At 41.6% G+C, this 25,622-nt stretch overlaps 1 protein-coding gene across 17 annotated transcripts in view; it reads left to right on the top strand.

Annotated features, from left to right (window-relative positions):
• The window catches only part of SPIN1 (spindlin 1), a 73,673-nt gene extending 56,319 nt beyond the window's left edge, over positions 1-17,354 (top strand). For 6 of the 17 annotated variants that reach the window (XM_051847563.3, XM_051847543.3, XM_051847531.3 and 3 more), the window contains 3 exons: positions 3,068-3,321; positions 9,473-9,706; positions 13,761-17,354. In XM_051847563.3, coding sequence (XP_051703523.1) covers positions 3,068-3,321; positions 9,473-9,706; positions 13,761-13,960 — 688 coding nt within the window. In that variant the 3' untranslated portion in view covers positions 13,961-17,354. The remainder of the gene's footprint in view (positions 1-3,067; positions 3,322-9,472; positions 9,707-13,760) is intronic. The other 11 variants (XM_089315782.1, XM_089315768.1, XM_089315765.1 and 8 more) reach the window with 3 other exon arrangements.
• Positions 17,355-25,622: the final 8,268 nt, after the last annotated feature.

Below are 25,622 nucleotides of genomic sequence, written 5' to 3' on the forward strand. Positions count from 1 at the left end.
AAGTGGCACTGGAGCTGGACAGTCCCAGCCCCTTGGAGTGCTTGCATTGGAGGTGACTGCATGAAAGCAGCGTATTTGAAATGTTGACTAAAGGCATTTTCAAGCATTACCAGGACCCACCGCAGATAGTCTCCATTTACAGAAGAATGCTACTACTAAGTTAGAGAAGGGACAGCGCCCAGATCTGGAAATCTGTCATTGTCTAACTCTATAGTGGTTTTGTTGAAAGTGCCAGAAAATTTTATTATCTGAATTTAGGAAAGAGTCTTAGCTGGTTGTCAGAAGTCTCCAGAGAAATAGCCAGTAGAACAGGCAAGCATGCCTGTGTTTGTGTTTCGAGCTTGGTTGATTGTAGGGAACTGGCTACTCAGAGTACATGGGTTTGAATGTTTGTTAACTCCAACTGCAAAAGTACTGCCATAATGACATCTACATAGGTGTTTGACACAGTGGTGTCAAACCACAATGGTGAAGATGCTGTATTGGCTTATAATTTGGGTAGTAATGGAATGCTTTTGTAAATTAAAAAATGATACATAGGATTGATTGCTTTCCCCAGTGAGGTCTTTAAGCTAGTCTTAGCCTTTGCTGTGTGAAGAAAGCCTAGTCGTGCTCGCAGGATGAATTACTGAGTCTTCTGCGTAAAGATCAAGAGGAGATAAGTAATTGGTTATGTCTTTGAAGAAAAATGTGTTGGCCGTGTTGTCCAGGTGGAGTCTAGTGATTATGAAGATGTTGAGAAATCCAGTTTCTCTTGGTTCTTCGATTGGTTCAGTGGTTACAGGTTACAGACTTACAGACTTGACAGTGCTTGACCACTGTTAGGAAACGTCTGGCCAGTGGGTTACATGAGGCCCAGGAAATCATTTGGTCTGGCGCTGCCAAGTCAACTGCAGGTGGGACTTGAACTCCAGTACGTTTATAGTAGGCTAAATTTTAAAGTTGCTAATTTTGTATGGCCTGCAAATGATATTATAAATATCCAAATGGGCCTTGACAGAAAAAAGGTTCCCACCCCTGCACCCTTTTCCTGTGCATGTTGACATTGTAGTCTTCATTCACTCTTCAGGCGATGGGTCTTGGTTTCTTATTGTGAACAGGTCTGACTGTAGCTCTTGGTCCTCTCCACCTAATGTGAGGCAATACTCACTGCCTCAAGTTTTATAAGGAAGTCAGTCTGCGTATTCTGCTGTTGATGTTTCCTCCTGCCTTTGAGAGTTAGACTTAAATCTGTACCATCAGAGCAGAGGGCAGGTGCACACTGTTGTGTTTCCCAGGTGCCCCCGGCTGTCCTGATTAAACACGCCCATTTTCTCCTGGCAGCCCTCTGCTGCTTCTGAGGCTCATGGTCCGTGTTCCTACCCGTAGGTCAGTGTACTGTTCTGCCAGTTGTAGAATCCGTGGCTCCAAGTTTCTCTCTCCTGAGAGCCATTAGTTTGCCTCTCTGTTGTCCAGCACCCAGGATGCTGTCACATACTGATTTTCTTATCCTTACACATGATTTGATCATTTTGCCTGAATTCCCAAAGAATGTTATTTCCTTTAACATCTATTTGTTTTACTGGGATATGTCTTAGTCATTCTGAGTCTGTTTTCCAAGGGGATAGACGCATTTGTTCAAGTGTTTTATTTCAGGAAAATTTCCTTGAATTGATATTTTTTTTAGTACTTTTGGGTTGCTTTTTAAAATTTATTTGAAAGAGTCACACAGAGGAGAGGCAGAGAAAGACAGAGGTCTTCCATCCACCGGTTCACTCCCCAGTTGGCCGCAATGGCTGGAGCTACGCGATCTGAATCCAGGAGCTTCTTCTGGGTCTCCCACGAGGGTGCAGGGGCCCAAGGACTTGGGCCATCTTCTATTGCTTTCCCAGGCCATAGCGAGAGCTGGATTGGAAGTGGAGCAGCTGGGTCTCGAACCGGCACCTGTATGGGATTCTGGCACTGCAGGCAGCAGCTTTACCTGCTACGCCACTGTGCTGGCCCCTAGTCTTTGCTTTTTAATTGCCAGTTGTTTCTTCACCTTTTCTGTTTTCTGCTTGTCTTCTTTAGCTGTATCCTTTGTGAACTTTTTTGTAAGGGGTTCCCCTCTGCCTTCCCTCCAGGACCTCCAGCTTGACTAAATGTACATAACAAGTCTAGAATGAGTTATCCCTTATGTATGTTTACAACCTGCACTCAATTTTTTTTTAAGCTTTTTGGGTTACATGCTGAGCATTAATCACGTTTACTCATGGTGTACCAAATGGGGGTTTTATGCCCGCGAAACTGTGGGGAGGGAATTCTTTTTAGCTCCCTTAACTGCTTAGTTCTTGTCATGTCTTAGTATCCAGTGTGTTGGTTTTGGCCTTCAACTTGCCAAAATCTTGTCCCTTATCTTTGTGTTTCAAGGTGAAATGAAGATTTTCCTGATACCAAGAGCCAGGTGTCTTTTTTGTAAGCATTATATGTAGAAACAATGTACTTTTGATGTTGCTCAGATAATTTTTAATAGTACATTCAGCATTTGTTATAAACAAGTTAACTTAGTTAAGTGCTTAATAATACGCTTCCTGGATAAGTAATGGTTGCCTGATATATTGATAATAAGCCAGCCTCAACTCCAGTTTAAGAAAAACTCATATATATGTAGTATATTCTTACTGTTTCTGCCAGCAGAGCATCAGAATGGATAGCGTTGAATAGCTGTACATTTATCTTTTACTTGAAATGGATTCATGTAAAGCTGTAGGTATATGTAATTACTGGTATAATCAATTTCATTTGGTCACCCTTTCCTTTTCCTTAACTTGGGTGATTCTGAATTGATTGAATTAAAAGAAGCGTGAAAGCTGGGAAGCTGATGCCTAATGGTAGGGCTTAAATTGCTACTGACTAGTAGTTTGTTTCTGCCTGTGCACAGTTCAGACACAGAGTCTCCTGTTACTACTGCCTCATGCTGCGTGCTGGGAAAGGCGAGGTCTTCCTTGCAAGCACCACTGCTATGGGGTGGGAGCATGCTAGCCAGTCGCCACATTGGATCGAGGCCTGCGTACCTGTGAGATAATGCCTTGTGTGTGTGTGAATACAGAAAACACCGGAGCAGTGTGGGGCCCAGCAAACCTGTTTCCCAGCCCCGGCGGAACATCGTAGGATGCAGGATTCAGCATGGGTGGAAAGAGGGGAATGGCCCTGTCACCCAGTGGAAAGGAACCGTCCTGGACCAGGTGCCTGTAAATCCTTCTTTGTATCTTATAAAATACGATGGATTTGACTGTGTTTATGGACTAGAACTTAATAAAGATGAGAGAGTTTCTGCACTTGAAGTCCTCCCCGATAGAGTTGGTAAGTTCTTTTTACTACTTGTGGATTATAAGCTTTAAAAGTGATATTGAAGTGGATATGTTTTGATTGCTCCTTCAACATTATTGGTATATTTTATTTTTATTTTTACTGGAATACAAGCACTCTTGATGAACATTTAAGTCATTAACCTAAAACCACGAACATTGGTACCAAGCAGATATTCTGAAACAACAGCTGCAGGAACTCTGATGGATGTAAAGATATATCCCATCCCATGCCCCCTCCCCAAGGAGTTTACAATTTAATTTGTAGTGTTTTTACTCACTGTTACTCGGACAGTGATGGGTAGGATGACTTATTATCTAATATCCTATGTGTTGAATTCTTAAGAGAAATCTAATTAAACACTTTAGGATCTTTATGTGAAGTATATGTCTTTCATTGTGTATTACATAAATGATCACTGTTTGCTTTGGGCCAAAATTTAAGCCACCAAAACATGGGAACTTTAGTGTTTGTCTTTAATTTCTTAGGGTTTGTTTGAACAATGTTTGTGGAAATCAGTGTCTTTTTTATGTCATAGGGTGCCAGTTTTGTCTTAAAATATTCTTATATGAGGTCCATGTTTAATAACTGTTGATTTTATTTTTAACACAATGGATACACCTAAGTTAATTTTACTTTCTTCAGAGTGCTTCTTTGAAGTGTTTTTTATTATAGCGTTGCTGCTATTGCTTAAAATATTGATACATGCTTTTTGAAATTGTTTTTAAAAGTGTTTGCCATTAAAACAAAATTTCATCAGATAGAGATGGAGGGTGGGGATGTGGGGATCAAATTGTGAAAGTCAGAAACTAATGCAGCCCCTTCCCTTCTTTTTCGTTAGACATGACCATTGCATTTTCGGGGCTTAAGCATGTCCTCAACAACTTAACTCTCCTTAGCAGCAAGTTGTTTTATTAATCCTTTCTTTCTTTGTCAAATGCTAAATCACTGATCATTCTTTATAAACATTGTTCAGTTTTCACAGAAATCTTTGTGGGTTTGACATCTTTCACATTTTTCTCTGTTTTCAAGTGTGCTTGCATGCCTGTCTTTCTCTTGTGTACGTCCTGATCTCTTGGTCTTGATAGCAACCCATTTCTCACATCAGAAATTTTAGCATACTAAGACTCTTGCAGGGCTTAGTTTAAGAAGTGTTATTCAGGGGCTGATGCTGTAATGCATTGGGCTAAGCTGCTGCCCACATGCCAGTATCCCATATGAGTGCCTGTTCAAATCCTGGCTGCTCTACTTTTAATCCAGCTCCTTGCTAATGTACCTGGGAAAACAGTGGAGGATGGCCTAAGCACTTGGGCCCCTGCACCCACATTGGAGACCCGGAAGAATCTACTGGCTCCTGGCTTCAGCCTGACCCAGCCCCAGCCATTTGGGGAATGAACAAACGGAAGATCTCTCTCAGCTTCTCTCTTTGTAGCTCTGCCTTTCAAATAAATAAATAATAAATAAATAAAATCTTTAAAAACATATAGCACCCAAAGACTTTATCACTTTTGCTAAATAGTTGACATTCCTTTTTCTGACACAGAATTTTAGTTTGCACCCCTCCTATGGCAAGATCTCTAGCTCACCTGAACCTTCATGCATGTTGCCGTGTGACCTGTTCTGGTCAGTCCTTTTGTCTTCACAGGCTGAAGAAGTATACCAGAATCTCTAATGATAGCATCAGTGGTTCCATAATGTGCTTTGTAGTTTTGGGTTATCCAAGTTTCTAGTGGTAGATGTGAATTGCTTCTGTAGACAGTAAGCCAGTCTTTAAAAAGGAATCCAAAAGCATCTGCAAATTGAGTCCTTACTGTGTGCCTGCTTCAGTTAAGAAACCAGCCTTCCCTGTCTTGTTTTCAGGTAGTGTATTAGACAGTTACAATTGTTTTTCTTAAGCTAAAGTTACAGAACAAGTTAAGTGAGCCAGCCAAAGCGTGTGTGGTGTCAAGGAGCAGTGGTTTCCCAAGCAAGATCTTGGGACCCCTCGGATTCCCTGAAGCCCATTCAGGAAGTTTGCAAGCAAAATGCACTCATGCTACATCATATCAGATGCAATTTTATCTGCTTTCCTCTTAATTCTCTCAGAGTTGCACAGTGGAATTTCCACTGTTTGAAAGATGTTTCTAACTAAGCAAACACCATGATTTCTGTGTGAGCAGTGTGTGATGTTAGTGAATCATACATTGGTATAAGATCCATTTAAGATATGAAGTTGACCATTTCTTTAAACTTGTGGTAAAACAGAATTTATTATTTTTTAATGTTTTAAGTACAGTTACAATAATGTTACACAGAGGTACTTCAAACATTTCATGGAAATGCATTTTATGAAAAACTGAAATGAGTCTCAAAGGTTTTTCTTCAAAATAAGCTTTTAATTCCATTTTCCATGAACTTTTGAAAGTACCCACATACGTTGATGTTGTGGTGAAGCAAATCTCTAGAACTTCCCATCTTGTAAATCTGAAATTCTGTGTGCATTAAGCAACACTTCCTTCTTCCCTCTCTCGACCTGCTGGCAACTACTTATTTTTGTCTCTGAGTTTCACTACTCCAGGGACTTGATAATTATAATCACTTGTTTGTATTTTTCTTCTTGTGACTGGCTTGTTCAGAATTCTCTATCCTTTTAAGGATGAAAAATAATAATCCATTGTGTGTGTGTGTGTATGTGTATACACACACACACACATATATATATAATGCATTTTGTTTATCCATCTGCCCATTGATGGACATTTGGGTTACTTCCATCTCTTAGTAGAATATACAATTGTGAGAAGTGCTGCCTAAACATCTCTTTGAGATTCTGCTTTCAATTTTGGGTATATAAGAAGTTGGAGTGCCAGATTATGTGGTAGTTCTAGTTTTAATATAGTAACTTTCAATTCTGTTTTCTAAACAGACTGCTGTAGTGTTTTCCTGGGCAGTTGCACCATTTTGCAGTCCCAGAAATAGTGCACCAAGAGTTCTAATTCTGTATCTCCTTACCTGTATTTGTATTATTATTGTTTTTTTTTTTTTTTGGTTGTAGCTATCCTAATTAATGCAAAGATGGTCCATTGTGGTTTTGATTGCATTTCTCAGATTACTGATACTGAGCATCTTTGCTTGTGCTTAGTGGCCATTTGTGCATCATCTTTGGAAGAAATGTCTATTCTGGGTTCTTTCTTTGATAATTTTTTTGATGGAGCTGTTTGGTTGTTGAATTTAGGAGTTCTTTTTTCTGGTGAGAAATGATTTCATTATGACAATTTTATTGATAATGATTTCAGATTCTGTATTGCAACTAACCTTGTTGAATTTTGATACAGTTTTATAGAAGAGTATCAACAGTTTTTGCAAGACAACTAGATTACTCTTCATTTTCAACTGCATGTCTTTATAAGGCTGGATTTTATGTATCAATCAGAAGAACAGATCATTATAAATTGCTGAAGCAGATGAGAAAATCTAGCTGGTTTTTCAAGCTAGACATTAAGAGATTTGAAAAAATATAGAAATGCAACTCCTCTACAAAATTTTTCTGAGAAAGAGTTCTGAAATCTAGTATCCTGTATCTGTTGGCTTGAAGAAACTAGTAGGATTTTCTGTAGTGTCATGCAGAGAAGAGGAGGTTGGAAGGAGAGATAGAGACCAATCTTATATCCGCTAGTTTACTTCCCAAATGGCCACAGTGGGCCAGGCAGGAACTCCATTCTTTTTTTTTTTTAACATTTATTTTTTATTTATTTGAAAGCACTACAGAGAGAGGTAGAGACAGAGGTCTTCCATCTGCTAGTTCATTCCCCAGATGGCTGCAATGGCCAGAGCTAAGCCTATGCAGAGCCAGGAGCTCAGAGTTTTTTCTGGGTCTCCTACGTGGGCCCAAGGATTTAGGCTATCCTCTGCTGCTTTCCCAGGGGCATTAGCAGGGTGCTGGATGGGAAGTGGAGCAGCTAGGACTTGAGCCCCGGCCCATATGGGATGCTGGCACTGCAGGCTGGGGCTTTACCCACTGTACCACAGTGCTGGCCCCCCAGGAACTCCTGTTCTCCCACATGGGTGGCAGGGTCTCTAGGTATTTGAGCCATCTTCCAGGTGCCTTTTCAGGAGCCTTAGTAGGAAGCTCAATCAGAAGTGAAGTAGCTGGGCCGGCACTTGAACCAGCACTCTAACATGGGACACTGGCTTTACAAGCAATGGGTTAACCCACTGTGCCACAACATAGGGCCCCTGTGTCATTTTCTTACTTTCATTGTGTACTTAAGTGGGATACCCTTATGATAAAATTGAATAACAATACATTTATCTTGGAAATTAACTTTTGGTTTTTTAAATTTTAACTAACAGTAAAGGAGCCTTATTAATGAGTTAAATAGTAGTGGTTTTTTGTTTTGTTTTAAGATTATTTGTTTATTTGAAAGAGTTACAGAGAGAGATCTTGCATCCACTGGTTCACTCCCCAAGTGGATGCAACAGCCAGGACTGAGCCAGGCCAAAGCCAGAAGCTTTATCTAGGTCTCCCATCTGGGTGGCAAGCGCCCAAGTGCTTGGGCTATCTTTCACTGCTTTTCCCAGGCCTTATCAGGGAGCTAGATCAGAAGTGTGGAATAGCTGGAATTGAATCATGTGCCCATATGGGATGCTGGTGCAGTGGCTTTACCTGCTATACCACAATGCCCACCCCTAATTTATTTATTTATTATTTTTTAAGGGTGGTTGTCTAAAAGTTGAGGACTGGAGAAAACTTCAAATCAATAGAATCCTCTGTAATTTCCCGGTTTTAAAAATAAGGAGGCCGATAATTTAAAATCTACTTTAGAAAAGATTTATTTATTTGGAAGAATTACCTGAGACAGAGGGAGAGGCAGAGAGAGATTTTCCATCCCCTGGTTCACTCCCGAAATGGCTACAACAGCCAGGGCTGGGCCATGCTTAAGGCAGGAGCCTGGAGCTTCATCCAGGTCTCCCACCTGGGTGGCGGGGGCCCAGGAACTTGGGCCATCTTCTGCTTCCCCAGGCACATTAGCAGGAAGTTGAAATGGAAGTGAAGTAGCTGGGATGCTGGCACTGTGTCACAGCACCAGTCCGTAAAAATCCACTTTTTAAAAGAATTGTAGAATAGGGCTGGGGTTATGATCAGGGAGGCCAGAGCTCTCAACATGGGCCATTTGGTTAAGTCATACAGCAGGTGTTGTGCTGTGATCTGAGAGAGGGAAGGCCTCTGATTTCATGGAGTGTTTGGGCAGTAAACGGTTAACAAATCGATAAAGCCCAAGATAGACAACGGTGACTTACGCTAAGAAATAAAATTGAGTACCATGACTAGCATGGGTCAGGCTTCTTCCAGCATGTGTGGTTCCTTAGGGGGATTGATCTCTAGCTGGAACCAGGCCCCTGGAGCAGTGCGGAGGAGGTTCGAGACAGGAGTGTTTGCTGCCATGGGAAGCAGCAGCTATGGGTAGCAGAGGAGTGGAGTGAGAGTAATCAGAGATGAAGAAGATAGTTAACTGAGAACAGGACACCGGCTGCTGTAGTCTGCATTTGAAAAGAAGGCACTGAAACATTCTAAGTGAACCACAGTGATCACTCTTTGTGGAGAGCAGTTTTAGGGTCAAGAGTAGAAACCAGTGCTTTAGCAGAAAAGAAAATTTGGTTGATGGAAAGTGAACACATTTCTTTGAAACAACAAAACCTGTGCCTTAAATGGGGTAAATTTCTTAGTTTCAATCAGTGTTCTTTGGTTATGTGATTTGTTAATGTAAAGGGAAGCAAACTGAAACCGATCTGGCAACTCTTCTGGAAGTTTGAGTTTGTGTCAACTTTAAAATAACTTAAACAGTGGTAAACCATTTTATGCCTTGAATGAACAGTTAAAAGTTCTTGATTTAGGTATAGTACCAGGAGTGCATAATACAGAAAAAGGAAAAACTAGGTTCTTTGAGTTGACTTGAGACAAAAATTCTTTCCTTGGAGCCCAGCTCTGGGCTGGAGTCCAGCAATTTCTGTATGGTGTTTATCCCTAAAGCCCTGCTGATGTTTCTCTTGCTCATTGATATATGGCATGGACAGAAGTTCATGTCATTTCCTTTAATAAGTTCAGTCTTTGTAGTAAATATTCAGTGAAATACTGTCAACCTTCGCGCCTTGTTTTTATTCCCAGCAACATCTCGAATCAGCGATGCACACTTAGCAGACACAATGATTGGCAAAGCAGTGGAGCATATGTTTGAGACCGAGGACGGCTCTAAGGATGAGTGGAGGGGGATGGTCTTAGCACGGGCGCCTGTCATGAACACGTGGTTTTACATCACCTATGAGAAAGACCCTGTGCTGTACATGTACCAGCTCCTAGATGATTACAAAGAAGGCGACCTTCGCATCATGCCTGATTCTAGTAAGTATATATTAGTAACAGTAATTTTGATTACAAAGGAATTTGGATTTCACAACAAGATAATTTGATTATTTTGCCAGGTACATTTTAAAATTAATATATGATACTTTAGTCATACCATGTGGATTGTGAAAGTTTTCACCCGCTTGTCATGAATTTTAGGTAAGAAAATGTTAGATGGTTAGTTCTGCTCAACACCTATAATAAAATAAAGGCTGCTTAAAAATTATCAGTACTGTGTATTACTTATTTTTATTATTTAAAAATACTTGAAGGTGTGAGAATCAGTATTATAATTCTGTGTGTTTTCTGCTCTACTTTAATAGCTACTACCTTATTGCCCATCTTGTTTATCTACTCTTTCCCCAGTGAATTATTTTGAAATGAATCCTAGAATTGGATTATTTTATCTGTAAATATTTGAACTTTAAAGAATACTGATTTCAGAAAACATTGGTTGGGGAACCTTTAAGTGGAAACTAGATTATAAGGTCAATATTTATACAAACTAGTTATTTCTACAGGTAATTATCTTAGATAATTTAGATGCATATGGACAAGTTTGTTTCCTAGGCTAACCTCATCAAATCAATCCTGCCAGTTTTTTTTTTTTTTAAAGCTGTGCTGTGTGGTAATTTCTGTACTATTTTTCCCCCACAAAGATTTATTTATTTATTTGAAAGGTAGACTTACAGAGAGCAAAGGGGAGTGTAGGGGGTGTCTTTCACCTGCTGATTCACTGCTCAAATGGCTGCAGTGGCCAGAGGTGGTCCTATCTGAAGCCAGGAACCAGGAGCTTCCTCTAGGTCTCCCACACAGGTGCAGGGGCGCAAGACTTGGGCCATCTTCTGCTGCTTTCTTAGGCCATAGCAGAGAGCTGGATTGGAAGTAGAGCAGCTAGGACTCAAACTTGCGCCCATATCGGATGCCAGCACTGCAGATGGCAACTTTACCCTCCATGCCACAGCACCGGCATGGAAGTAACTTAAGTAGTTAAGTAAATGAAGTTAAGTAATTTAAGTAGTTAACTCACGAAGTTACTTAATCTATGTAGAGTTCCCTGTTATGGGATTTCATGTGAGTGGATTGTATAATGTGGAGTTCTTTGTGCTGGTTTCTGTCACTTAGCATGTTTTCAAGGTCCTTCCATGTTGTAGCATTACTTCATTCTGTTTAATGGCCAAATACCATTCTGTTGTATGTATGTATGTAACACATTTTGTTTATTCACTCATCCATTGATGGGCTTTTGGATTGTTTTCACCTTTTGGCTATTATGAATAATTCTGCAGTAGAATTTGTGTATAAACTTCCGTGTAGACATTTGTTTCCATTTCTTTTGGGTGCCTACCTTGAAAAGAATTGCTTAGAATCATGGTGGTATTCCAGTGTTATTTGTTAAGGGGAACTGCCAGACTAATTTTCAAAATGGCCATACTATTTCACATTCCAGCCAGCAGCGCATGGGAATTATGATTTCTCCTGTCCTCATCATCACTTGCTGTTACCTGAATTTTTCTTCTAGCCTTTCTGATAGGTGTGAAGTAGTGTTTTGTGTATTTTTTTGTGTGTGTTCCTGGTGACTGATAATGTCAAACATCTTGTCATATGCTTGTTGGCATTTGCATATCTCCTTTGGTGAAATATCTTCAGATGCATTTTTGATTGAGTTACTTGACTATTGAGTTGTGAAAATCATATTTAAGCCTTTGTTACATTTATGCTTTGCAAATATTTTATCTGTTGATCGTCTTCACTTTCTTTATGGTGTTCCTTGAAGCATAAATGTTTATAATTTTGAAGTCCAGTTTATTTAAATTTTTTCTTTGAAGAGTTTTATAGTTTCATTAACTCTCGATAGGTTTTGAGTTCTTTTTTGCTTATACTGGGAAGGCAGTGTCCAACTTCGTTCTTTTTGTGTGTGTGTATATTCAGTTGTCCACCATTTTTGAAAAGACTACTCTCTCCTCATTGAATGTCTTTGACGCTCCTGTAGAAAATCAGTTGACTGTGCATGTATAAGTGTATTTTTGATCTCAGTGCTATTTGATTTGTCTGCATGTCTATTATACCGAGGCCACACTGCATTGACTACATTTCTTTGTGGTATGTTTTGAAGTTGGGGAGTATGAGTTCATTTTCAGAATTATTTTTGGCTTTCTTGGGTCCCTTGCAATTATCTATGAATGTTAGAATTAATTTACTAATTTCTACAAAGAAATCTGAGATTCTGGATAGGGGGTTTAATGTTGAATCTGTAGATAAGTTTAAAAAGAAATACCATCCTTTTTTTTCTTTAATGATTTATTTCTTTATTTGAAAGGCAGAATTACAGAGAGAGGGAGAGACAGAGAAAGTCTTCTGTCTACTGGTTCACTCCCCAAATAGCTGTCACAGCTGGAGCTGGACCTGTCCAGAGCCAGGAGCTTCTTCTGGGTCTCCCATGTTGGTGACAGGGTCCCAAGCACTTGGGCCATCTTTCACTACTTTCCCAGACCATAGTAGAGAGCTGGGTCAAAATAGTAGCAGCCGGGACACAAAGTGGTACCCATATGGGATGTCACAGCACTGGTTCCCAAGCCTAGGCTGTTTTCCCAGGTAGTGAGATCTTTGATCTCTTTTGATGAGGTCACTTACCTGCTGCAACAAGAAAAAGAGCTTTGCATTTTTTCAGAATCTATAAGGAATTTCTTAATACAGAACCCTAACTGCCTGGCTCCATCTTTATCGCTCTACCCCACCCCATTTTCTTTTACTTTTGCTGCTGATAGTAGTGGTGGTGATTTGCTGTTTTATATGTTTTCCTAGAGTCTGTAGGGCAGTGTATTTCCCTGGGGTTCTAGAAACAGGTCCCTGGGCCATCCTCAGATTCCATGGCACTTGGTCTGGGGCTGGAGTTTCAGTAGCACCAATTTTCAAAGTATGAAGAATTTCTTGTATTTTGAAACTACATTTGAAAGATGATATAGAGTACACTCAAGTTGAGCGGCAGAAACATTAAGAATTTATAGAATAAAACCAATACAGGTTGAGCATCCCTCATATTAAAAGAATAGGACTAGAAATGTTTCAGATACTGGTGTTTTTCAGATTTTGAAATATTTGCGAGACTTCACTGGTTGAGCATCCTAAGTTTGAAATCTGAAGTGCTCTGAAATCTGAAACTACTTCTTGGTCGTCGTCTTTTTGTCTAAGATTATTTATTTTATTTGAAAGGCAGAGTGAGGGAGAGGGTGAGGGAGGTCTTCCATCCACTGGTTTACTCTCAAAATGGCCGCAGCGGCAAGAGCTGGGCCGATCTGAAGCCAAGAGTTTCTTCGGGGTCTCTAACGTTGGTGCAGGGCCCAAGGACTTGAGTCATCATCCGCTGCTTTCCCAAGCGACTAGCAGAGAGCTGGGTTGGAAGCGGAGCAGCTGGGACTCAAACTGGTGCCCGTATGGGATGCCAGCACTGCAGACGGTGGCTTTACCTGCTAAACCACAGCACCAGCCCCCTGAAACTTGACACTTCATGTGTCAGCACTCATAAAGTTTCAAGAGTATTGTGAATTTGGGATTTTCATGTAGGAGAAATCTAATTCATGATACTTCAGCGTTTTAAGTGTGTGACATATTCCCAGTAATCCCTGTAGGAATTGTGTTTGAAATTCTACTTCCCAAGTTACTCAAACTTTTTGGTTATTTACAGTTAATCAGGAACCAAAGGAATTCTGGGGTGTGCTTTTCAAAATTGTTCATGTTTGTAGATCATAGGTCAGTAAGCTGTTTTTGTAAGTAAAATTTTAGTAAAACACCATACCCACTCCATTTGTATTGCATCCTGTGACTGCTTTTGTGCCATAGTTGCAGAGTTGAATAGTTGGGATAGACCATGTGGCCCTCAAGCCTAAAATACTTTCTGGCCCTTTAAAAAAGTTTGCTAACTCCTGGTCTAGATAATCTTAATGGGTTTAAGATACTAATTTTTTTTCTTTAAGAAAAAAAAACTTACTGTGAGTTGATATATATCTAAAAATTGATTTTAAACTATTTTTCCTGCCCTCTTCCAATGCAGATGATTCACCTCCAGCAGAAAGGGAACCAGGAGAAGTTGTGGACAGCCTGGTAGGCAAACAAGTGGAATATGCCAAAGAAGATGGCTCAAAAAGGACTGGCATGGTCATCCATCAAGTAGAAGCCAAACCATCTGTCTATTTCATCAAGTTTGATGATGATTTCCATATTTATGTCTACGATTTGGTGAAAACATCCTAGATGTCATCATGAACTTTGCCAAATTTGTGGAACTATTAAATGTATAATTTGTAGACATAAAGACTTGATTGCTTTCCGGTTTAATGAAAGCTTAAATGTCCCTGCGAACCCACAATCTCTGCCAGCAGAACTGGTTTTGTTCTGGATAGTACAGATTGTTGTGAACACAAAGCATTTTGTGTAAAGAGAACTCCTCCCTCTTAGAAGCAGTCTGTGTGGAGAGGAGTTACGGGCAAGTTTGGTAAAAGTTAAGCTAGCATCATAGTCATTTAAACCCATAATTGATCTCCGTCATTTCCTCTTCACTATAACACTCTCTCTGCTGCCACAATGCAAGTATAGTTTGGTATTTTTGTTATTGCCTTTTTTTGAGATATATGTATCTATACCTACCTGTCTATATCTTATATCTGTGTGCATACGTATATAATATATATACACACACAGAGAGAGATACAAGTGTACACACACACCATTGGCAGTCCTTTCTCTGTGGATTGGGATGGGGGTGACATAATTTTCTCCAGTTTAACAGGAGTGCTTAACCCAAGTCAGTCATATTTATGATATTACTGTTCTTTATTTAAAATTAAATTTGGGTACAGGAAGCACATAAGAACATTCAGCTTATTTTGAAAGTCAGAAGTTCAGAGCACCTTTTCAATCTGGAGACTTGAAAACAGTAAGTCCAAAGAGGAGCTATATGTGAACAGTTAATGACCCACCTTAGAATTTCACAAACTGGTGAGAAATCTAGGTAAAAGGCTGCCCTTGATTCTAAACTTTGTAAATTTTTTGTTTACATTTTAATTCTAAATGCTTTTAGGAAAACCCAGGTCCTTGGTTCATACAGCATTATTACCATATAGGTGTGTTTTGGACAGCACATTTGGTCCATTATTTGTACAAATCAGGAATTTGGATTTTAGTTGGTAGATTTGAAAGGCAACATCCATTGGTGGCTTGTGTGCACGTGGTAAGTTCATGGGAGAACACAGTGCTTTTATATTAGAAATGTAAGTTTTAAAAATGGAGTTGCCTTCTAATAAGTTCTCTGAGACTTTTTAATTTTTGTCACTATTATTGCTCATATGATTATGGTCAGAGGCCTCTTTCCCTTTGCCCCTTACTCTTCCTCATGAAGAATGTTGGACAAATAACAGCTTAATCTTAACACTTATTGCGGTGGTGTAGTTCTTGCTCCAGGTGTGCTATTTCTGTGGATCTGTTCCCTTTCTTGACCCCAAAGGATTGCAGAGCAGGTATGTTTCACCTTAGAAGGACCATTCATCACATTTGCTGGGTATGTGAAAGCAGCCCTTAACTAGAGTTCTTTTGTGGTTTGTCCCTACAAGGTCATTTAAGTTGAAATAGAACTGCAACTGTGGTTGGTTCACCAGTTGAATGGCTGGTCACTTTGTTCTGGAGGAACCCTGGTGGTTTCACAGCCAGGAGAAGGGCCAATTGTGAAACCAGTCTCATTTGGAGATTGTGAATCTTGCTGCAATTTGGGCAGAATCTGAGGGTGCATGCTGTCAGTCAAACCCAAGGTTTGAGTCAGTCTGCACGACCTCTGTTGTGGCCATTCCTGTTAAGAGATGGTGTGATTTCAAGGCCTCGCTGTGCATGGTTTCCTTGATGCCTGTTTTAACCTTCCTGAAGGCTTCTGCCTGGTGCTGTTGGATGGAAACCACTGCTCCCCTTCCTGTAGTCAGTGCCTCAGTCTCTGTCAGCAACCAATCCCTGTACGCAGGGCTCCACCACAGGCAGCCAGGGCCAAACTTCTCAAAGCAGCGTGATCCCCAAGTCATAGATGCTTCTTGTGTGTGAATAGTGTCGTTCTACAGCTCTGCTTTGTGTTTTCCTGTGACTCTTAGGAGTCCTGTGTGTCAGTCTCCAAGCTGAGCCTGGCTCCTAGAGCCCACATTGATACGTGTCGCATCAGAGTCACAAGTGTGAACAGCACGCATGCAGGCAGGGTGCAGACCAGGCCATGGTGACTTTGGGCTGGAAAATGAATTTTCACTGTGAAGCATCCTGAGGGTTGGGTCAGTTGAAACATTTCTAGCATTACCTGATGACTTGCATTGTGGTTTTTCTGCAAGTAACTTTAGTGACTTTAATACACCCATGATTTCCCAGTCTCCAGAAGAATGCAAAGGACAGTGAGAACATCGATGATGACGATTATGTTTAAATCATTGTTCTGTTGATTGCCTTTAAGGCTGAGGGAAGGGGAAGGGTTTTTGTTATTTTTCCATTTCCCCCCATTTTTTCCTTATTTCGGTGGCTTGCCACCACACCTAATGACGCTGTGACTGATTCTGCTCCCAAGCCCGTGTATCTTGGGCTTCGTTTTAGGCTCATGTTTCGGATCTGCATGCATTGCTTGCATTTTTCTGGTATCTGAATGTTGGTTCCTTGTTCTAGGAATTCAACATTAATTTCCAAAATTATCATGGGACTTGTGACAACACAAGACATGAAGCTATGTATAAAATTTATTGGCCTTTCTCATTTACCTGCTCTAGTATTATTGTATTGTGTGTGTGTGTGTGCGTGTGTGTGATGTCAGGCTGCCATGTAAAACTTCAGAGAAAAATCTTGAAAGACCATCCTTTTTTGCATGCTCTATTCTAAGTAGGATGTTCAATGTAACTAACTAAAATTGCATGGTGACGATACTTAGGTTTTTTGTTTTCTTTCTTTTTGTTTTCTTTCAGTTTCCTGTATATTTGCTTACTGTGCTGTTGTAGTGGTCGTAGGATAAAAATGCACTGGTGAAGCAAGTGTCGTGCCAACCGAGGTGACTTTCCAGTTGTGTGTGTCATGCAGCATTTGAAGGGACTGTGCATTCTTGAAAATCACGGTTACTTCTCAACCAGATTTCTTTTCTTTTCTTGTTTTATGTGCCAAACCCCGAAGTGCATTGGGATTGAATCTCTGAACACTGTAGACCCATGAGAAGACTGTTCTGATTGTCACAAATTGTAGTGCCTGAAAACATTCTTAAGCTGATTGTCTTAAAAAAAAAAAAAAGGCTCCAAAGACAAAACAGGAACAATTATAACAAAATAATTATGGTCAAAACGTCTGTGGTTCCTTGGAAATGCTGCGCTCTTTGTATTTGCCACCATTAGTGCAGTGGAATGAATGTGCATAGGTCAGAGGTCTTCGTGTTCACATTTTAAAATTAGGTAATGACCTCATCTTTTGAGCTTGAATTCATTTTTTAATTTTGATTTTATTTTATACAATGTGTAGACAGTCCCCTGTTCTCTGCATTTAGAAGTATACACAATATAAATCTGTTAATTCTGTAAGTAATTTTTATAATTATGATGTAACTCTATCCTATCCTTAAAACATTTAAAAATAAACCCTTTATGTGCAACTTCTGACTGTAAATTTTGTACTCATGAGCAAAATGTGATGTGTTAACGTGCTTCTGAGAAAAAGCTTTTAAGCCAGGTAACCTCTTCAGCACATGTAAAATGTCAGGTATGCATAGGAACAAAAGGAAATAGAAGTATTTGAATGATACCATTTAATAACTGAAAAGTGAGGGACCAGTAATCAGTATCCCAAATATACTATTAAGATTTTGTGATTTGACATTGATGAAACTTCTTAATTTATCCTAAGATTTTAAACTTAATTGTTTTAAAAAGAATTAAATGTGTATTTTATACTTTCACATTTATTTTTGCTTTGAATATTGCTTATAATAGCCATAGTCATAGCTAAATATCAGTGAGTAAAATTCTGAAGCAAAAAGTCTGTTTCTCAAGCTGAGGATAAAGAAGTTAAGGTAATATTAACGCCTATGTGTGTTCTATGTTTTGTCTTCCTTAGTAATTTTTAATCAGATTCTTTTTCTGTTTGTTTTGTTTTCCTGTTCACTTTGGCCAAAGGATCTAATGTTTAAGACCAAGATAGGAAAGGTCACCCCTCTAGTTGTTTTACTTGGTGACAGATAAATGCAGCTCTGGGCTCAGGTCACCTGGCTTCCAGGCTTGTGTTGGTTCAGCTGTGTAGGATGGGCTGGTCACTCCCTAGGCTGAGGGCAGGGCGCGCCCCAGCTCTAGAGGAGGAAGACTGCACTGTGCAGGAAGGAGTGAGCGGTTGGGAGGTAGGGAGGTGCAGCTGCTCAGCCTCATCTAGCTTTCATAGCCTTCCTTGCTGAAGGTGCCTTAGTCACTGTTTGGTATTGCTGGAAGGCAGATGTGTTCTCTGCAAAATAACAAAGCAAGTCCAGTGTAGAGATTGAAGGCTGGTGACTGGTAACATCTGTTGGAGGGAGGGGATTTCTGTTCATTGTTTTTCTTAGTGAGGAGAGGCTCTGCAGTGATAAAAAGGATTTGCCACTAGTGAAACATTGACAAGTGCTTAGTAAGTTCCTTGGGACCACTTCCCATGCATTGTTTCATTTCATTCTTACAGTCCTGTAAGGAAGGCACCACTCTTCTCCCTGTTCCTGGGAAGAGGAGAGGGACGGGGCTAGCGGAGACTCTGAACCTCTGTTGTATGCCCAGGCTCCAAGCTGTCTTATTAACTGCCTCAGAATTGAATTACGTCAGCAGAGTGATTTGAATCATCTGTGAGTATAGTGTCATATTTTCTGTGAATAGTGTTTTTGCAATGGTTTCATACATTGGTAACAAATGGGTTTTATTTCCAGGTAGCCCAGTAAGAGGTTTTGCATTAGTCACTAGATTGTAGGCTTCTGTGTGTCTGTATCCTAAGAATTAGAGCCCAAATTTATCTTTTTGCCAGAAAAATAAATACCTTTAATTTTGGAGAGAAAGTATACCAAGGACAATTAAATAATTTAATTTCCTATCACAAGAATGTAGAAAGTTTATACTCCAATGATACTTTTAATATGTCATGAAATTAGTATCTTAATGAAAAACCTGAGTTTGTTTTTGCTCATAGTTTACAATCTTCATGCTCAGTCCTTCCAGTCTGCAGGTTCTGCATCCCAGGATTCAACCAGCTGTAGATCAAAATTGCTTTGCACGTACACACCTTTTTTCCTTATTTTTCTCCCTAAAAATATATATAAGAACTGTGTGTGCAGTATTCACATTTTATCAGTGTAAGGAAGTATACAGGGGATGTGTGCTTGATTATATGCAGTCATTTTATATAAAGGACTTGGGCATCTGTGGGTTTTGTTATCCACAGGTGTCTTGAAACCAACTCCCCATGCATACTGAGGACCAACTGTGATTTATTTGTCCTGTGTTATGTAATTAATTGTGAGGTGTTGTTAGTCTGTGGTTTCAGAGAAATAGCTGAGTCTTTAAATTATTTCTCTAGAAATTCCTAGATAGTCTGCCTTTGCCCTCATATTGACTAAACTGATTTTGCTAAACCAAGCAGGTTTATCAAAACCTTGCACGTTTACCCAGAAGTGACATTGACATTCTCTCTGCATAAAGTGAGGGCACTGTGCAATGGGCAGTTTCTGGGTCCCTGCCAGCCCTGAGGTTGGTGACACACAAAGCCCCACTCTATTTTTTTTATTTGAGAGGTAGACTTTTGTATGGAGAGAGACAGAAAGGAGAAAGGTCTTCCATCTAGTGATTCATTCCCCAAATGGCAGCAACAGATGGAGTTGAGTTGATCTGAAGCCAGGAACTACTAGTCTCCAATGTAGGTGCAGGGACCCAAAAACTTGGGCTTTTGCTGCTGCTTTCCAAGGCGCACTAGCAGAGAGCTGGATCAGAAGTGGAGTAGCCGCAACTCAACGGGTGCCCATATGGGATGCTGGTGCTGCAGGTGACAGATTAACTGGCTACACACTGGCTCCAGGGCTTGTTTCTTTTTTTTTTTTTTTTTTCCTTTTCCTGGAGTACTGTGTGATCCTTATTCCATGACAGTCTTCAGCTCAACACAAATGTATCTTTACATAGGGTGGCAAATTGTACAAAGAAATAAAATGTTTTTTGTAAAATCTGATCAAAACACTGATTTCCCCCGCCCTCAGCACCTCCAGGAAAGGAGACAGAATGGAGGGGTGAGGGCAGGGCAGAGCAGAGGCGACCTCCCTGCAAGGCTTGTTTCTTAATCTAAACCTGATTTGTCACATTAGGAAAGATGAAACTCTCATTTTGAGGAGAGTCCTGCAGCGGAGAGAGGCATGCAAGCTTGTTTGAGGTGTGCAGTCTGCACCCTGCCTTGTGTCAGGCTGGATCTAGCCTCTGGACAGCCAACAGGGGTGGACATCATTGAGAGAGGTGTCACCAGTCATGAAATTAAGCCCATGGTCTGTGGACAAATTCACGTCCCATTACTCAGGTGACCATTAGTTCATTAAAACCCATTAAACACGTCATCACTGGCCTTTGCCTGAGTGGTAATGACATTTTTCAGAAGGGTCCTGCTCTGGTTGAATACGTAGATGGTGTTTCTGGGACTGTCCCCTGCGTATCATCTGAACAAGTATTTGCCGTCGTAACAGCACTGCAGGTGCAGCCTGTGGGCTCGGGCCACAGAAATGTGGAGGCTATGTTTTTTCCTGAGGCCCCTCTTTCTTCTTGGCATGTTGACAGTGTCTCATGTCATCGCAATGTAGCCCCTCTGTAGGTGGGTGTCCAGTCATCTCCTTAGGAGGATGCCAGTCAGTTTATGTTTGGCCCACCCTAAGGACCTGATATTATTTAATCACCTCTTTGAAAGCCCTATCTCCAGATAGCTAGGGAATTGAATTGTTTTGTTTTTGTTGCAAAAGTTTGAAAACCATTCCGTTTTTCTCATGCATTTCTCATGAACTTCAAATATGCACAAATCTAATTTTTGCACCAAAATAAACTTTTAAAAAAATTACCAAGATAGAGGGAGAGACAGAGAGCTTCCATTTGCTGGTTCACTCCCCAGATAGCTGCATCAGCCATGTGTGGTCCAGACCAAAGCCAGGAATGTCTTCCAGATTATCCATGTGGGTGCAGAGACCCAAATACTTGGGTCATCTTCCACTGGTTTTTCCAGGCCATTAGTGGGGGACTGGATTGGAGGTGGTGCAGTCAGGACTTGAATGGCGTCCATATGCAACTTAAGTGTTGCAGATAGCCGCTTTGTTGGCTACACCACAGTGCTGGCCCCACCAAGATAAAACTTTTTTTTTTTTTTTTTAAGGATTTATTTACTTATTTGGAATGCAGGCAGAGTTACAGAGAGGCAGCGAGAGAAGTCTTCCATTTGCTGGTTCACTCCCCAGATGGCCCCAGCTGCCAGAGTTGGACTGGTCCGAAGCCAGGAGCCAGGAGCTTCTTTCAGGTCTCCCACATGGGTGCAGGGGCCCAGGCCACAGCAGAGAGCTGGATTGGAAGTGGAGCAGCCAGGACTCAAACCAGCACCCATATGGGATGCTGGCCCTATGTCTTTACCTGCTATGCCACAGTGCCAACCCCCAAGATAAACTTTAACACAGTTTTTCCACGAGCTTTTTGAAATATCTTTGAACAGTCAAATTCTGGGGGATACTAGGGAGTTAGGGCTTAGATGTTTAACTTTGTGGATAGGACACAATTCAACCCGTAATGCCGAATTAAAATTCAGTTGGTTTTTCTTATTAAGAAATCCTATTGTGAAGGCATTTGGGGTAGAGACTATTTGTAATAGCAGTCATAATCTGTTTGCATGTAAAAGGGATGGATCAAATGTTCTCAAAAGAACATTGAAAGAAGAGTCAAATAACCAAGTTTTAGTTTCTGGCTAACCCAGGAAAATCACTTAGCCTCCAGACTTGTTTTTCTAGACTGCAAAACAGGGCTTCTCCATGCGGGTGCACCCTGTGAGCACTGCAGGACCCCACCCAAGTCCTCTGGAAGAGGGCAGGTCACTCTTGCAGGGCCTCGTGAGTTTTGCTTTGAGTCTTGTTTTTTGTTGTTTGTTTTTAATCATTGAAATCTCACTTTAATTCTGCACCATCTTATTTCTCTTATAACATCAGTGAGGATGATTTCACTTTTTTTTTTTTTTTTTTTTTACATATTTTAGGTACAGTAGCCACCTTTCAGTATGCGTAAGGTTTGTTGTAATAAGCGTGCTTAAAGTTCAGTGGGCTTGGTAGTGACCAGCAAGTAGACTGACTTCAGCTTTCGATGAGTGAAGTCACGCTTCATATTTTGTTTGAGTTGTCACGATGCTCGTGAACACAGACTGTGTGCTCAGTGCTGGAGTTTGCAGTGTCTGCTCGTGGTCAGATGAGCAGATTTAGCAGCAGGTCCGCTTCCAGGACTTGCTCTGCGGAGAGGAGAGCATCGTTCCCTAAAGAGCAGCCGCGCCCTCCATCCTTGTTTCCACCTGCAGGTGGAGCACCTTCCAGGCAACGCGTATTCAGTGACAGCCTTTCTTTTCCTTTTTTTTTTTTTTTTAAGATATATTTGTTTTCCTGTAGTTTTTACAACTTCCTGTAGTGAAAGAAAAGATGAACATTCAAGTTAATTCCATTACTATCTGAGAAATCTAAAAACGTTTCTTACTTTCTATTTAAAATTTCCTGAATTTGTTTTTTCATGTGTCTTCCTATCCTTTAAAAATAACTCTGGTACAGTGTCAATCTGGAGCCAGGGGCATGAGGCACTGACGTGGGTTTGGCTGGAAGCCAGGCTCACAGTCAGTGGCTGCTGGCTGCATTGGAGGCTAAGAAGCCAGGGTTGCTACCTCTTCTGGCACTGAACAAATACCAGCATGCTCAGACGTTGTGGAAGCGAATGGATTTAAGGACTGTTGTTCCTTCTTACCTACCTACGTACCTCCCTACCTACTGTTAAAGTGGAATTTTAACAAATCAAGGTAATTTTTTTCTTTAAATATTTTATTTATTTGAGAGGTAAAGTTATAGACAGAGGGAGAGACAGAAAGGTCTTCCCATCTGCTGGTTCATTCCCCAGATGGCCACACTGGCTGGAGCTGAGCCAGTCAGGAGCCAGGAGCTTCTGGGTCTGTCACATGGGTGCAGGGGCCCAAGTGCTTGGGCCATCTTCTCCCATTTTCCCAGGTCACAGCAGCGAGCTGGATTGGGAGAAGAGCAGCCAGGACTAGGGCTGGAGCCCATATGGGCTGCAGCGCCACAGGCAGAGGATGAAGCGTCAGCCCTTTTACACTGAAAAATGCTAGTTTTGACTTTACTGGTTGTTACTTTGCTGATTGAACACTGAACTGGGAATGCATGAGAATTTTTTTCAAAGTTGGATTGAGAGACCTTAAATAATCAGTTGATTTATTGAACATATCTTAATTTTCCCAAAATAAGTTCTTTTTGTAACCAACCTTAATATCAAGAGCATTTTGTACTTTGGAAAAAGCATTATGTCTATAAAGTAAAATGAGCATATCTTTGTTGAGGATCCTTAATAAGGATCATGTTAATGTCATTTTTTGCTTATTTCTTAGAGTCCTTGTCACAAGTGTAATGTCACCGAGGCTGTGTTGGTTCCAATAAGGACTTTATTATGCAGTGGGGAAGTCACACATTCTAATTCAGACAACACACTGGGTAAAACGACCACCCATGGTTCCCAAAGGACCACAGAGGGCGGATTCTCACAGCACCCGCACAGGTGGTGCCTCTGAGCCAAAGAACGCAGGTCTGGGAGGGCGAGCAGGGCTTCAGCGTAGGCAGGTTGAGAGCCTCGGTGTTGGGCAGGCTGGGGCTGGCTGGGAAAACTATTGCGGGAAGGTCTGAGTATGGTGGCTCAACCTGGGGTTTTTCCCCTGCTGCTCCCAGGAGAGTGTTCAGAGTCTCACTGGGCCTCTTTAACGTGGGGTTTATATACACTTTCGGTCATCAGTGTAGGATCGATTAGGTCCCGAGGAGAGGTATGCGGGCTATGGGTGGTTCTTACCGAGCGCATGCAGATCTCCTGCGATCTGTTTGGCTCTTGCTTATTTCTTGTTAATATTATGGTGAAGCTGTGTACCTTCTGCTCCTTGCCGTCCTTACAGGCAGGACCTGTGTGGGGAAGGACTGTTTTCAGCCTGTCAAGTGCTAACTCCGGGTTTGTGAAGTGCTGTCTAGAGTGGTAGCATTTGGAAAGCGTTCTGGGTTTGAATGAGTTCAAGGAGAAAATCCCTCAGGAGGAGAGTGTGTGCAAGTACATTATTGGAAAAGAGTAAGTCGACTCAACCCTGTAAGCGTTGGAATAAGTGCTCTGAGCAAATGCTTGTCCCGGTCCAGCGTCCGTCTTTCCTGCGGCTCCATGTCAGGCCATCTGGCACCTGTGTTGGAGCAGAGGCAGCTCCCGCTGTGCTTGCAGAGATGACCCCAGAGGTCGGGGCATTCGCCTCCCGGGAAGCCTTTGCAGACGAGGAGTAGGACACAGAGGGAACTGAACTTCTGTCTGGAGTCACACTCCGATTGTGCAGTCGCAAGCCTACAGGCAAGAACCAAATGGAATCCAAGGGACTGGGTTCTCAGCCTTCAGTGCACACCCAGTGTCCGTCAAATGAAAAGCAGCACCTTTAAAGGTGTGCTTTGCCGTTGACAGCTGGGAACGTGGGGATTCTTTTCAACAGGAGCAGTAGTGGCTGGGTGGCCTGTCAGTCTGATTGCCCCTTCTATCAACCCCCCCCCGCCGCCCGGAGACCAGGGATCGCAAAGCAAAGAGCTGGCAGACAAACCCAGTGTAGCTTAATTAATGAAATGCTGGCCATCTTGACCATTTTCTCTTGCATAAGTCATTCCCCAGTCTAGCTTTTCCCTGTCGACAGTTAAAATAAGCCCTTCTAAAGCCTTATGTCGTGTGGGACTGGAGCCATGTCCAGCAGGCCCTGTTGAAACTCACACCCGGTGTCTGTGTCAGTCACTGGACTGACACTGTGAACACTGTGATTTCAAACCTGGAGGGAGGCCGCAGTGGCACACCACGTGGGCGGTGAGCAGGTTCCTTCCACAAGCCTCCTGTGGGAGCATCTGAACAGCACAGGGGGAGTGTGCACCTTGAGAATGTGTGTGTCAGAGCAGGGGAGACCAGCACAAGTGTGCAGCAGGTGCAGCTGTTGTGGGCACCTCTGTCCCAGGGAGCACGTGGGCAAGTGACAGCACAGGCACTTTCTCAAGGCTGCTGAGGGTCAGCTTCCCTGGGCCCCTCCCACCACCACCCACCTGCCCTCTAGGCCTCTGGTGTAGTCTCTGCTGTCCCTCCAGCTCACTGGGTCTTAATTTTAAGAAATTAGTTACAGCGTGAGGGTTTTGAAAATATTTGTATTTGTTTGAAAGGCAAACCAAAACAGGAAGATCTTTCACCTTCCGATTTGCCGCCAAATTCCTAGAAAAGCTGGCCCTGGGCCAAGTCACCTGTCTCCCACAATGGGGTCAGGGATCCAACTGCTTGAGCCATCACCTGCCTGCTGCCTCAGGATGTGCAGTGGCAGAAAACGGATAGAAAGCAGAGCTAGGATTGAATTTGGGCACTCCAGTATGGGATGAGGGCACTGCAGTTGTCCTTTTAGCCACTGGACTAGGTACCTGCCCTGAGAGTTTTGTTTGTTTGACAGTTCTTGGTTTTGATTCAGGTTTTAATGTTTTTCAGGGAAAAGAATACATAAGAACGAAACATGTTTTTATTATAAAAAGAAAATTGTCAATTCTTGCCTTGGTTAATTAATTAAATTAAAAATGTCAGCTTCACAAGAAAATAATAAACACTTA

The sequence above is a fragment of the Oryctolagus cuniculus genome, chromosome 1 (assembly GCF_051225735.1).
Source record: "Oryctolagus cuniculus isolate XC-2025 breed Fujian yellow rabbit chromosome 1, ASM5122573v1, whole genome shotgun sequence".
In the NCBI taxonomy this organism is placed as follows: domain Eukaryota; kingdom Metazoa; phylum Chordata; class Mammalia; order Lagomorpha; family Leporidae; genus Oryctolagus; species Oryctolagus cuniculus.